At 33.6% G+C, this 14,777-nt stretch overlaps 1 protein-coding gene across 1 annotated transcript in view; it reads right to left on the minus strand.

Moving 5' to 3' along the window:
• sli (slit guidance ligand) overlaps nt 1-5,005 on the minus strand; it is a gene marked incomplete at its 5' end in the record, with an annotated part of 109,789 nt that extends 104,784 nt beyond the window's left edge. The window contains one exon of the mRNA XM_074173140.1: nt 4,992-5,005. Coding sequence (XP_074029241.1) covers nt 4,992-5,005 — 14 coding nt within the window. The remainder of the gene's footprint in view (nt 1-4,991) is intronic.
• Between the last annotated feature and the right edge of the window lie 9,772 nt (nt 5,006-14,777).

Below are 14,777 nucleotides of genomic sequence, written 5' to 3' on the forward strand. Positions count from 1 at the left end.
CAATTTTTTCCACAAAGATGGAGAAGTGAAAGCCAAAAAGTTTCTTTCCAAAAGAAAATATACACCTTCCAATTCAAATTTAAATCGAATATTGAACTCAAGTCATTTTTTGTACAGGAAACCAGAGTTCTTTATCGACCTTTTTTGGATTTTTTCACCTTCCAAATTTGGATAAGTTACTGCGTAAATTGAAAATCCTTTTCACAATGAAAACTTTTACATTTATCAGTAACTTGTATTTAATTTTGCCTATCGAAAACAATTGTGAAAATGATTAAAACCTAATTCATTATTATTGAAAATTGATATTGTGCTCTAAAAATATCAAGAAATGTTTTTGATGCAAAGTATAAAGATCAGGTAACCAGTAAATATACAAACAATTCAATATATTCAATTTTGGTATTACTGAGGAATTGTGTCAATTTATTGACAAATTTCACAAATAACGCTTCAGCTGGATGTTGAATTGTTCTCAATAGGACAAGTACTTTTGTTATACTTCACATATTGAAAACCTGGAAAGCACGTATCTGGAAATATTGATAAAGATATATTCGAAGCACACAGTTCAGAAAGTCATAAACTCTCCAACAAATATGGATCATATGATGAAAATGCTTTTAATATAAATACTTGAAAGACTTCATGTTACGTGTAGGAATGATCCAGAATGATAATTCTTGTTACATAACGTTACTCTTATTGGCGTAAAAATATTCTGCAATAAATTCGTATTCAGGCGTAAAATTGAGCTAGTTATATAGAAAAGTTATAAGGTTGTAAAGGAAAGAGTTTGCAGTAAACTCTAACGCCGTCAAAAATTCGGATTCAATTCCTATTCAATTTCATATCGTCGGATACAAAATGCCAGTTAAATCTTTAATAAAAGTCGAGATTCAGTATTACGTGTATGCTATAAATATTGTAATGCAGTTTATTGTTGAACAATTTTATTTCAATCACAGTTAATGTGTTGAACGTATTGAAAAGAATCATTTTTGTCGAGTGTTGAACGTATTGAAGAGAAATGGTCGAATGCGCCAATGTTTTTGAATCTTGGTTAAATTGAATGAAGACTAGAGAGAATGATGATGAGTGTAAGCTTTCATTGAGTGATATAATTTCTAACTAACAATTGATGTTTTATTCATTTATACTTTCTTTGAAAACTTCCTTGACTAAATATGGTACTAGATTTGAAATCTAAGAGTAGAAAATTGAATGTGATTTTAATTATAAAGAAAATATTAGGATGAGTTAATATAGGAATGAAGTGAAAATGACAAATATATATTGTGAAAAGAAATGTTAACAACATCAACGAAATTAAATATTTAAAATATACAAATTTGCAAAATAATGAAATGAATGAATGATTACTCGTTTACACATCATCCACTCTCCAGTAGAATACTGAAGTTTTCTATGACTTATATCAGAAATATTTCATATGATGTAGTGCTGCTGGTTTTTCTGGGTTTTCCTGCAGCTGAAAAAGCAAATACGCCACTTTAATCAATGATGAAGTCGTCACGGAGCGCCAATTAATTTTTGTTGTTTTATAATTTCATGATTTGTATTTTGGAAGTACTCAAAAATATTTTCTATTATTGATATAATATTCAAATTCAAATTGTTTAAAAATACCTTGTCCATCAGTGAGCTTTTAACCCAGACCTCTGTTATAAAAGTCGCCCGTTCTACCAACTACACCCCAAAATTTTATACTTATTGATTCAATAAGGAAATATTTGAGTTTCAAACTATTATCATTTCACAAACTATATATTTATTTATTATGTTTGTGGTAGATATACACTCATGGTTTACTTGTAATTGAAAATAACACAAGAAACAGGATCCGTAGCAAACCAATTTAAGAAAAAGCACACTCCAAGTAAATATGATGAGGAGGCCCAACTTAACATTTGTTTAAAAGTTATTGAACACGGGCAAACGAGCATAACCGATATTATAAAAAATACCGGTTACAAGAGAGAAATTGTTGGAAAAATTTTATTAAAGAATAAATTTTGGCCATACAAGCCAAAATTTATTAACACATTAAAAGAAAGAGATTTTGATGTCCGTTTGGGGTTTTCATTCTGGTTTCAAGGAGAGAGAGAAGAAAATGTAAAGTTTCTGAATAAAATTTTATGGACAGATGAGGCAACGTTCTCTTCAAATGGAACGGTAAGTTCTCAAAATTGCCGATGGTGGGCCCAAGAAAATCCCAATTTCACAGTTGAATGTAGTGATCAGTATTCCTTTAAAACTAATGTATGGTGTGGGATACTTAACGACCAAATAATTGGTCCATTTTTCTTTAGGAAAAATTTATCATCCGTCGGTTATCTCAACCTTTTAAATAATGAGGTTAGTGAAGTTTTACATAATATGCCTTTGAATAATTAATACGACCTATGGTATCAGCTTGATGGCGCACCAATACATCACACGGTTGCTGTAAAACAGTCTCTCCAACAAATGTTCAGAGGCAAAGTTATTGGACGTAACTGGGAACATTATTGGCCACCTAGATCACCCGACTTGACGCCTTTAGACTTTTTCTTGTAGGGATACCTGAACAAAAAGTGTACCGAAGTAGACCATTCACTGACATATAACATCTGGAAAATACCATTCGCGAGTGCTGTGCAAATATAAATCCCCGATTTATTAAAAATGCAGTTGCAGATGTCAGTAGAAGGACTATAATTTATATTGAACGTGAAGGACGACATACTGAAATGTAGGTTATAAGTGTTTGATAACTTCATTTAGATCAATAAGTAATTTTTCGTACCCATTTGTATTTTCTATAATATTATTGTTGTTTAAAATTTATAATAATAATAATAATAGTTCTATCGAAATTATTTGCATTTTTTTTTGTTGCCTCTGCTTTTCTGAAATCAAAGGTTTGTTCAAGAAAATAGCCAAGTGATTGAAACTTTGTACCAGTCATGTTAAAATTTTTATAGCAAATTTTTAATTTCTCTCTAAAAATGTCCGTATAAGTAAAAATGTATCAGAAAAGTTAAACTCCATGATGAGTTTGTTATGTATACATGAATTGATGACAATTAACCGAAATTGTTTTTTGAAATAAAGGGGATATCTGTCAAAAATAAGCAAAACGTTAACTTTATCCTTGTTGCATAAAATTTGGCATATGGATATAAAATTGCCGTAGTAATTTTTTGTTAAATTCGATCTAGAAATGCACTTTTTCAATTTTTTTCAAAAAAAGTTGAATTTGACAAACACTGAACGTCAGTGGGTCGCAGTTGGCCGCATCATTTTAAGTTAAATTTAAAGCACAAACAAGTGCCGAAGTTAAACTTCATTGAAACTTTTCGAAAAAAAAGTTTTCCATATGGTGCGCACTTTAATGGTGACACTATATATATATATATATATATATATATATATATATATATATATATATATATATATGCATGTGTATAATTAGTTATTAAGATACGCCAGAGGAAGCCATTGTATGGCGAAACACATGTTGCGTTTTTGTAAAACTGTCTAGTGAAAATCACACAATAAAGTGTTTTTAGAATACGTTAGTTATGGATTTTCATCAAGTATCGGCCGATTACATCATATAACCTCTGTAAGGTATCATGCATAAATGTCTGTCGGATATAATTCAATATTCAGCGTGGTATTAGCCAGGGAAGTTGTTTTCCGGCAGGCACTTACCAGAACGACAGAGTATTCAAACTTCATTTAATAATAATGTGTTACTTGAATACGTTAAGGATTTTCATCAAATATGGACTAATTCCATCACATACAATACTATTATTATAAATTTTGTTTCTGACCATAAAACATCGATTCTAAAAATCGAATAAAATAACTGTGCTTATTCGCCGACGCTTACGCTCCGGTAAAACTGCTAATAATGATAAAAATACCGCCCGATTTACCAAAATCGAGCGTGTACCTCGTAACAGGTGTGAATACTGCTATATTTCACACCTCCAGTCCGCTCAGATTCCGCCGCTAGAGGAATCCGCGCAGGTAAGTCACACCGCGGTGGATTTATTACATTATTTTGAAAGTTGGCTGATCGCGAAGGTGGCCCGACTTGATCTCATTTTATTTATTACATATTGTCTCGGCGGATTTCGATCCCGGATTTTGTATTTTAACAATGCCCTGTCACTCTGAATTATTTCTTTATTAACGACGGATAGAAGAACAAGACGGTGCGTGGTCGGGAGTTTTAACTTTGTCGAAAATGTCGTTGAAGTTACGACCACGCGGGGTTTTGGAAAATGAATGGGTGTATGTAGCTGATCGAGAATGTATTACTGAATAAAAAAATCAGAACAAAATGGCTTCACAATTGAAGAAACTCTAGATATATAAAATGTTCGTTTACACTCCGTTTTAAAAAAAAATGCTACAGGGTGAGTCGATAAGATTGCCTCGATCAATCCAATGTATTATCATTGAACTACATCTATTCTTTTTGATGCCAGTGGCCTCAATCATAAAAGAAACATTTTTAGCAAAATTTTGATTTTTTTTGTATTCTTTTCTCAAAAAACTGTAGTTCAGTATGAATTTCAATTACGTTCACGACCTTTGGGTAGATTATTTGCCAACTAGAGGTAGGATCGAATTATCGCAGCTGCTGCAGAAAGGAATACCGACCGTTCAATGAAAATGAAGAAATATTTCTAAAAGTTCTCCTGAAATAGAGATGAAGTAGGAGAGAGTGTGTATGAAAGAGCCAGTTTCGAAAAAGATAACAAAAGTTGACGTCAGGTGATGGTTATTGTAAATAATTAGTTTAATAGTCATGGTTATCCCTTTCAATATTAAAATGATATACAATGACAAAAATTAGTAAAATGGCAACTTTAAAAAAAGACGGGAAATCTGTTCTTTCAAAGCAACATGTGTATGAAAGAGCTGGGCATGTGCTATGAAAGAGCCGGGTTCCTCTTTACAAAAAAAACAGTCTTTCAGCAAATAAAAATTACTTAAACTATGTATATGTTATATAAATTCAATCAAACTGTGAAATTGCTTATTTCTGTGAAAATCAGTCTCAAATCACAATCTTCCAACAATCTCAAGCAATATAATTTATATTTTTTCACTACTCAGTCTCCATTATGAAATAATTGATTAACTAAAAATTTTGTAATGCCACAAGGCTCCTCTTCACAAAAAACAGTCTTTTAGCAATAACAATCTTTTAAACTATTCATCTCTTATAAAAACCCTAATCAGACTTGAACATTGCTCATTTCTATTAAAATCATCAGTTTCAAATCTTACAATATTCTTGAGCATCTTAATACAATTATATTTGTTTTTCAAATAAGTCTCCTTATGAAATGATTAACTAGAAACATTTTTGGCAAAATAAATTTGTAACACCTTCAATGCCACAAGACTCATGTGCCCAATCATCACAAATCTTACACTGGTACCATTATACTTTGCTCTTAGAATAATCACCAATACACACAATACAATAATTTTCATCTTGCTGTGAAGTAATCTGCTTGGTTTTCGATTCCAAAATATTAACTTCATCATCTGAGCTTGTTAATGAGGAACCATTGTGCAAAGATATGTTGGCGCTGGAATCACAGGACTCGTCATGTGCCTTGGAACTTCGTTTTTTAAATTTTGTTTTGTTTCTTATCACCAACTTTTCTAGGTTTTTTTCGTCTCTTTATCCTCGTTTTATTCTTTTCTGAAGCTGGATTAGGTCTGTCAGTCACATATGATGCAAGGAACGCATCGTCAGAAAATATGTTAGAATTTAAGGGATATGCCAGTTTTGATGAATTCTTGAGTAACATTTTTTAAGTTGAAAGCTGCTAAATGAGCATTTCTAAAAAAGTGTGCAATTTTGTAGTTTATAATGTATTGAAAGAGTCAATTTTCGTGCCATGAAAGAGCCGGCTCTTTCAAAGCATCCACAAGTGGTTCTTTCAAAACATTTTGTCATTCAAGTTGTAACCTCAAAATACAGCTATTTCGCTTAAACCTTATGATATCAATGTTATCGTAAAATAATGCTAAGTATATGCGTAACAATACAACATATCAATTTTATCAATTCAAGATGCATTTTCTTTGTAACACAAATTGAGTAAACGCAAACAAACATACTTTATGGTACTAAAATCTTTGATGTGGTGTACCGACGCCAATCGTTTTCGCAAAATTGTCAAATTTTGTGGATGACAGCTACTCAGTGTTGCCATACAAACATTAAAATCGTGCTACTCCTTGAGGTTTATGACAAATCATTGTAGTGAAGAGATGCTGCTGATCCTGTATCATGCTAATTTCCACTCCCACCTGAAATATGGCATTTTAAACTGAGGAAATTGTTCCTCTGTAAATGGAGTGTTTACTCTTCAGAAATATGCCATACGAATACTAGCAAAACTAGGCTCTGGAAATTCGTGCAGACATTTTTTTAAAGAATTAAATATTTTAACAGTGGCAGGGACATATATCCTAGAAGCCTGTGTTCACGTTTTTAAAAAAAAGTCTAGCAATATGGCTGAACGTTTACATAACTATAACACTAGAGGAAAACAGTTGCTACTACCAGTACGTCATCGTATTGCTCTTTTTCACAAAAGTTATGAAGTGAATGGATGCAAATTTTTTAATATTTCACCCGTGACTGTGAAAAATTGTAAAAACATATATGTGTTTAAAAAATGACAAAACAATTCATATTACAAAAAAATTGTTACATTTTTGAAGAATTCCTCAACTAGATTTTAAAGTTTTTTTTAAATCTGTGTGACTGTTTGTACATCATTTATTTATTACTTTTTGTGTATATACAGCTATATATAATATGTTATGTAATGCGCCTATTGACGTCTTTCACAATAATTTTGTCATAGTGTACATTAAACCTATTTGTATCATTGTGTACAACCTTATTGATTAAAATAAACTGGTATTATTATTATTATTATCATCATTATAAATCATGGTAGGATTTTGGTAGGTGGTAGAAAATCAAATCGACTCTTTCAAAGCCTGGCGCTTTCATACACAATCTGCCCTAGAACCTGTGAGTTTTCAATAAAACACAAAAATTTACTGGTTATCAGGGTTAAAAAAAAATATATAAAATATCAAACGTGAGGTTGTACCAATAAGCGGATTTAGTGGTAAAACAGTGAAAAACTGAGGAGATTGAAACAAAATTTTCGTAATGTTGAAACGATGGAAATTTGGATCTCCACGTGCTGTATACCTACATATAGGAATGTAGGCTTTCACTGCTTTCGTGGTTTGAATTCCGTGTTTTGCCATTGTCTTCTTCAGTTATAATCCCAAAACGTTTCAACTGCAACTACGACAGTCTGAAATTTTTGTTGATAAGTCAAGAAGAGTACTTCGACCAGGCCACTGAAGATGACAGTTGCAGTTGAAACGTTTGGATATTGTAACCAAAGAAGACTACGGCAAAAATCCGGAAACCAACCAAAACATTGTTCACCTACACTTTTACGTGAACTGTTATTTGATCCATTTCTGAATCCAAACACCATCCACCAAAAACCTCGAACAGGCAACCCTTAGTATACAACTAGTTACTCCAAAACAAATTTACATCATACATACAAGTTATTCTCGGTCCACTTGTTCAAATTATATACACACTATCTACCACGCCATATAATCAGACATAAATTAGAAGGGTGTGTGGTCACCCTTGAAATGAAATTCTACTGGTCCTTTTAATCACATTTCGTTTCATTGACCCTTTTCGTTCTCCCATAGTACTATAATTACCCCGAGATCTTATCTGCATGATACAAACAATCAATATGGTTTTGGAGGAGATGGATTATCCGTGATGGGTATTAGAACTCGATGATGCGAGCTCTTTCGGAATGAAAGGGTCTAGATGGAACGAATGAATATGAAATTTGTGATGATGCACTTTTGTTTCTGGAGTGCAGCTCTTCGGGGTTCTTTTAACGCGTCCAAAATGCTCTGCATATCTTTGAGTGCTTAATGATCAATAGAATTTGAGGAGAGAGAGAAAGGTGATAGTCACACTGCATGATATTCATTCACGTAAGTGAATATTGCAAATGCATTTTCAAAATAACTACGAGGGTGATCTGAAAAGTTTACGAACTCAATATGAAGATAGCAGCACTTGTAAATACAAGCTAGTGAATTTCGTTGTTCATCTGTTGACAGTTACTCACCAAAGTTTCAGACATTTTAGACGAGCAGTTGTTGTGTAACAGTCGTTTGAGTGGGTTGATGTGAGTGTTTTTACGATAATGGACAAAATCAAGTATCGAGCTGTCAATAAATATTTGTTTTTGAAAGGCAGCACGCCTTCGCAAATCAAATACGAGTTGGATTCTGTGTATGAGGACTCTGCACCATCATTCACCACAGTGAAATTTTGGGCAGCTGAATTCAAACGTGGGCGTAAGAGCTTGGGAGACGATTATCGTTCGGAACGTCCAAAAACTGCAACTACCGACGAAAACATCGCCGAAATACACCAAATGGTGCTAGACGACCGCCAAATTTAAGTGAGAGAGATAGCAGAGATTACGAACATACCAAAAGAACGTGTTTGTCACATGATAAATCAACATTTATGCATGAGAAAGCTGTCCGTGCGTTGGGTGCCGCGTTTGCTCAGGTTAGGTTAGGTTTGGCGATAAGAGCAGAGCTCTTGTTTCGCAAGAAGTTATAAAGAATATGTAAGTTTATACATATTTGCATAAAAGAAAGTATTGCGTTCATAGAGTAGAAACTACAAAACATTATATTACATTTTGTGAATTTGCTGTAATAGTTAAACACACTATATTCCGGCTTGAGGTGAAATATGCCGATTAAATACTAGACAAACAAAAAATAAGAAAAATAGATAAAACTTTGGACAAATATTACATGTTCTATAAGAATAAAATATTAATGTACAAATAGATAAAATCTTAGGCAATATAGATACAATAACGCTACTTACAATTAAGTATGACACAACTTTGGGATAAATTTAACTACGACTAATTTATTTCACTCTAATAGATTTTTTTTAATTGTCTATCTTTTTCGAGAATATGTTTTCTTATCTGTTTTTTGAATATTGGTTTGGAATAAGAATTTTTTATTTTGTTCAGTGTTATATAATTTAGTTGTCATGAAAAAATATGCTCTTTGTGAAATTGACGTTTCAACAGTAGGATAGGTTAGTTAGTCGCGATGTCGTGTGTTATAGTCGTGGTTTCGTGATGATGCTTTATGCTTCACGTTTGTATAATAGTAATATAATTGTCTCATATCCATAACTTCACACTCTTTATACAGGAGATCTGAAGAGAAACGTGAATTTCTAGACATGATCAACTCCATGAATCTCCTTTGTAATACCTCTAAGAGATTGAGGTGTACACGCAGAACTGATCCCCATGCTGTTATACCATATCTCAAATTGCTCTCCACTAGGGAAGTATATAATTGTTTAAGTTCTTTGTAAGGTGAGTAATTTTTCAAGAAACGGAATTTTAAAGAATTGTTTGCAGTTTTTTTATTATGTATTTTATATGAGAGTCTCACCTTAAGTTTCTCTCTATGTAGACGCCTAAGTATTTGATTTTTCTCAGGGAATCTATTTTTAGTGTTTTTCCTTGTTCGCCGACATCAAGGGTTCCAAATGGACAATCATTGGATATATTGCAGCTAAAAGGAAGAAAATTAGTTTTTTTTTCAAATTCACTGTCAGGAGCCTTTGGTCAAACCATTTTTTAAGCAAGTGGAAATCTGTTTCTACGTTCTTTTTCAAATCAAGCCAAGTATTTGCCTCATAGAATATCGCAGTATCATCTGCGTATCCAATTATTTTCCCAACGCTGTCCAAATTGAATAATTAATTTTGATATAAATTGAAAAGCAGAGGACCCAGTATCATACCTTGTGGGACTCCACATTCTATTTGTTTTTGATCGCTAATTGTATCTACAATTCGCACAACTTGCATTCTATTTCGAAGATAGCTTTCAAAAAGCGTTTGGCAGTTTGGCAGTTTGGATTATTATCTAAAGTTTGTAGGAGTAGTTGATGATCGACAGTATCGAAAGCTTTCGTTAGGTCTATAAATAGACATAAAGAAGGTTTTCCTTTCTCCAAGGATTTATGTATCAATTCTGTCAGTTCAAGAATCGCGTCTTCGGTTGATGTTTTTTCTTTGAAGCCAAATTGTCTATCTGAAATTTATTCGTATTTGGTTATAAATGAGTTCATTTTTTTTAGCAATTTATTTCAGGAACAATCCAAATATCATTTTGCAAGTATTCAGAAAATGAAAAAATTAAAATAAACTAAAAGAACAATTTGTTCAGGCTAGTCTCGACTTAATGGATGGACTGACACCTATCAGAAAACAACTATTCCCCTGGCTAATATCACGAAGGGCGTTGGATTATATCCAACAGATGTCGGTACATAAATCTCCACAGAAGTATTTCCTGCATATGATGTTGGCGATACAACTGCTGGAATCGATTTTCAATTATAGGAACGGGCACACTTGCAGACCGGTTTCTGGCTATTTGGCCTCTCGCCAGTGCAAGGTAGTGGCCATCATCAACCTGAAGTTGATGATATTCCATAATTAAAATACGAATTCTGTTCAGAGTATCATTTCTCTAACGAAGCTGAAGCGAACGACAAACAACAAATTTGTCATCGCTCCATTTAGTAAACGAGGTACTAACCAACCGCAAAATTATCCAAAATTGGCCCAATTCGTTATATAAGGAAAAAATCTTCACATATATTCAGTGGGCATACTTGAAGACTGGCTGTGAATCAAATTAACTGAAAGAACAATTTGTTCAGGCTAGGAATAATACTCTGAAGAAATTCGATTTTCAATTATCGAAAATCATCGACTTTATGTTGATGATAGACACTACCTTGTACTAACGAGTAGCCAAACAGCTCGAAACCGGTCTGCGAGTGTGTTCCAATAATTGAAAATCTATTCCGGCAGTTGTATCGCTAGAAGCATATGCAAGAATAACTTCAGTGAAGAATCCTGCACTGACACCTGTCGAATATAATCCAACGCCCTTCGTGGCATTAGCCAGGGGAGTAGTTGTTTTCTGTCCATTGACCAACAGTGTGGGGAGTTGAGACTGGCCTGAACGAATTGTTCATTTAGATTATTTGATTTATAGCCAGTCTTCAAGTATGCCCACTGACTATATTTGAAAAGTACTCGTTATTGTCTCCATCACATTCTAAATAAAAAATGACCTTTTCAGGAATGATCTAAATTACTTTATTTTTGTAATATGGTTAACACGTATTTGTTGATTCGTCGCGCTTATGATCTATGTTGTGTACCATTCAATATTTATTGTATTGTATTTCATAGTCCATTAAGTACTGCAATAATCACTGTTGGCCTAAATACTATCTACATATAATAATGGTAGCTAATAGTTTATAACTAATAGTTTTATAAAAAAGTACATTCCACTCTTCTTTCATCTATATTGAAGCAAAAGATTTTAATGTGAACAAAGAAAAAACAAATCGAAATGGGAGTTAGTTCTATTACCTGGGCCGAAAAGTCTCGGGCCTAACATATAGATGGAGCTAGTATTATTGCATTCACCACTTTTTCAGTCAGTAATAACCTTCTAAAGAAAGCTGTTGAAATTTCACAGGTGATACTACTTTTGTTATTTTCAAAACAAAGGATCAAAAACAATTTCGTGTTTTAATTTTACACTGCTTCTTGATGGAAAAAAATACCGTCCCAGCAAAACAATGGCTCGGCTCCATCAGAAACAACAATTAAACGTTGGTTTGCTGATTTCAAACGTGGTCGTAGAGATACCGATGATGCAGAACGCAGTGGACGTCCAAATGAGGCCGTAACACCAGAAAACATAAAAAAATCTACAAAAACCTTTTGAATGAGTTAGCTGACATTGCAAAGATATCAAAAGATTGCAAGGATATCAAAAGATATATATTGCATGAGCATTTGACTATGAAAACGCTTTTTCAAAGTGGGTGCCACGCGAGCTCAATGGTGGCCAAAAATAAGAATGTGTTGATGATTCTGAGCAGTGTTTGGCAATGTTCAAACATAACAAACCGGAATTTTTGCGTCGATGTGTGAAACATGGATCCACTTCACTCCGGAATCAAAATGATCGTCATCTGAGTGGAAAGCAACCGGTTAAGCTCGTACAAAGTACCCGAAAGCACAAAAATCGGCTGGAAACGTTATGGTCTTAGTCTTTAGGGATGTGCGAGGTGTAATATTCATCGATTATCTTGTGAAGAGAAATACCATTAACAGTGAATATTATTTAGCGTTATTGGAGCATTTGAAGGCCGAAATTGCAAAGAAACGACCACATATGACAAAGAAAAAAAATCAGTTTCATCAAGACAACAAACACACCGTGTCACAGGCCAATGAAAACAATGCCAAAACTACATGAATTGAACTTCGAGTTGCTCCCACATACAACGTATTCGCCAGATTTGGCTCCCAGCGACTACGGCTGTTCCCAGACCTCAAAAAAATGCACACCGATAAGAAATTTCGCTCGAATGAAGAGGTTATTGTTGAAACTGAGTTCTTTTAAGAAGCAAAAGATAAATCGTTCAACAAAAATGGTATTATTTGGGAATGATTGTGTGGCTCTTGATGAAGATAACTTTGATGGATAAAGCCAATTTTGACAAAAAAAACGCGGTTTTTTTTCTCAGACCCGGGACTTTTCCCCCACGTGTTAATTATGAATGGACTGACCCGTTACTTGATGAAAATTAATGATAGTTGCCATGAAAATTTTTTGCCAAAAAAATTATCCTATCAAATTTGTCTATTTCTAGTCATGTGTGTCGAAATAACCAATGAAACCATCATTACACTGATAACTACCCATGGATAGTTTTCACGGGTAGTTATCACTTATGTCATGACATTGCTAAGCAACCAACACAATAAAGTTGTTTGACATTTCAGTAATTCAATTTATTTCGAAAATGTCACTTCCTCGCTTTGGTGTTCACAATGATGCGGCAATTGACAAAATCATTGAAGGAAATACACCAAAAAATACTGTCAATAGTAAAAAATACACTTGGAAAATATTTATGGAGTTTTGTGACGCCAGAAAATATGAATTGGATGGAAATCGTACTCTCGAAGAGCTTGCATTAATACTCAAGGATTGGGCGATTAATATGAGAAAAAAGGATAGCACAGAGTTTAAGGAGGCTACTGTTAAAACCGTATGGAATATAACAAGCAAATTATTACAAGAAAAGTATTACAAGGAGTATAATATCATGCTAGACCCCTTTAAAAGTGTTGCATTCAAACAAGCGCGGGTAAATTTTCGTTATGTGGACACCCGGCGATTTTGAAAAAATTTTTGACTGTACTTACGTATTTTGATGCGTAGATTACGAATCCGAAAGAAAAAAGCGGCGCTCTCCCTTATTTAAAAAGTTACGGCCCTTCAAAGTTCTGAAAAGGGCAACTTTTCAGCCTTCTTTTTCACTAAATGAACTATTTAAAAACACAAGCATCTATTCACTAGGTCACCTTTACACCTTATTCTTCCTTCTTTAACACTTTCCACTTCAATAATCAACATTTTTCTTATAAAAATGTTAAAAAATGTACGGAGCTGCTTTTTGGTTACATATCACTGTATTTTACGTTTTTAAGGTTAATGATATGGTTGGTACGACTGATGCAGTCCATATTCCTGAAGTGATTCAAATGTTTTTTACCTTCATTCTTTAGATCGTAAATTGGTTTTTGGTGGTCTATTACGAATTTGAAATAGTAGGCGACGGCAAATACCAACCGCTTTTTTCTGAAATGTTACTAGTAACTAACCTAAAAATAGAATAATGTCACCAGGAGAAGCATTCGTTTTTAAATTAAGTTTTTTATAAGAAAAATGTTGATTATTGAAGTGAAAAGTGTTGAAGAAGGAGGAATAAGGTATAAAGGTGACCTAGTGAATAAATGCTTGTGTTTTTAAATAGTTTATTTAGTGAAAAAGAAGGCTGAAAAGTTGCCCTTTTCTGAACTTTGAAGGGCCGTAACTTTTTAAATAAGGGAGAGCGCCGCTTTTTTCTTTCGGATTTGTAATCTACGCATCAAAATACGTAAGTACAGTCAAAAATTTTTTCAAAATCGCCGGGTGTCCACATAACGAAAATTTACCCAAGCGCGGAATGCACGCGACGCAGCACGAAGAAATTTACAAACAGATCCCACTAAACGCAAAACAAGCTCAGTACCATTGACTTCAAATGAAATGAGTAAAATTATAAACTTTTGGGATGAAAATACCCCTATAGGACCCCTACGCAAATTTTATCACATAGCAGCGGTGGAATTGGCTTGGAGAGGTGGTGAAGGTGCTGCTTGCTTAGTTGATTATTTTCATATCGAAAAGGACAACAATGGATCTCCAACTAATAGGATAGAATATAATCCAATTTTCAGTAAAACCTGCCAAGGGGGTTCAAAGAACTGCGCCTCTAGCAAATGGTTAGTTCAAAATAGTGATAACAATGCTTGTCCTGTCAGATTATTCATTAAATTATTATCAAAACGAGGCACAAATATCAAGACAAATAGACTATTTTTAAGGCCAAATCGTCACTGGAAGACAGGAAGCGATAACTGGTATGACAATATGCCTCTGGGTAGAAATATAATCAACGGA

Source organism: Leptinotarsa decemlineata, unplaced genomic scaffold, assembly GCF_025532065.1.
Source record: "Leptinotarsa decemlineata unplaced genomic scaffold, Ldec_3_MD MMD2_tig00000199_RagTag_RagTag, whole genome shotgun sequence".
In the NCBI taxonomy this organism is placed as follows: Eukaryota; Metazoa; Arthropoda; class Insecta; order Coleoptera; family Chrysomelidae; genus Leptinotarsa; species Leptinotarsa decemlineata.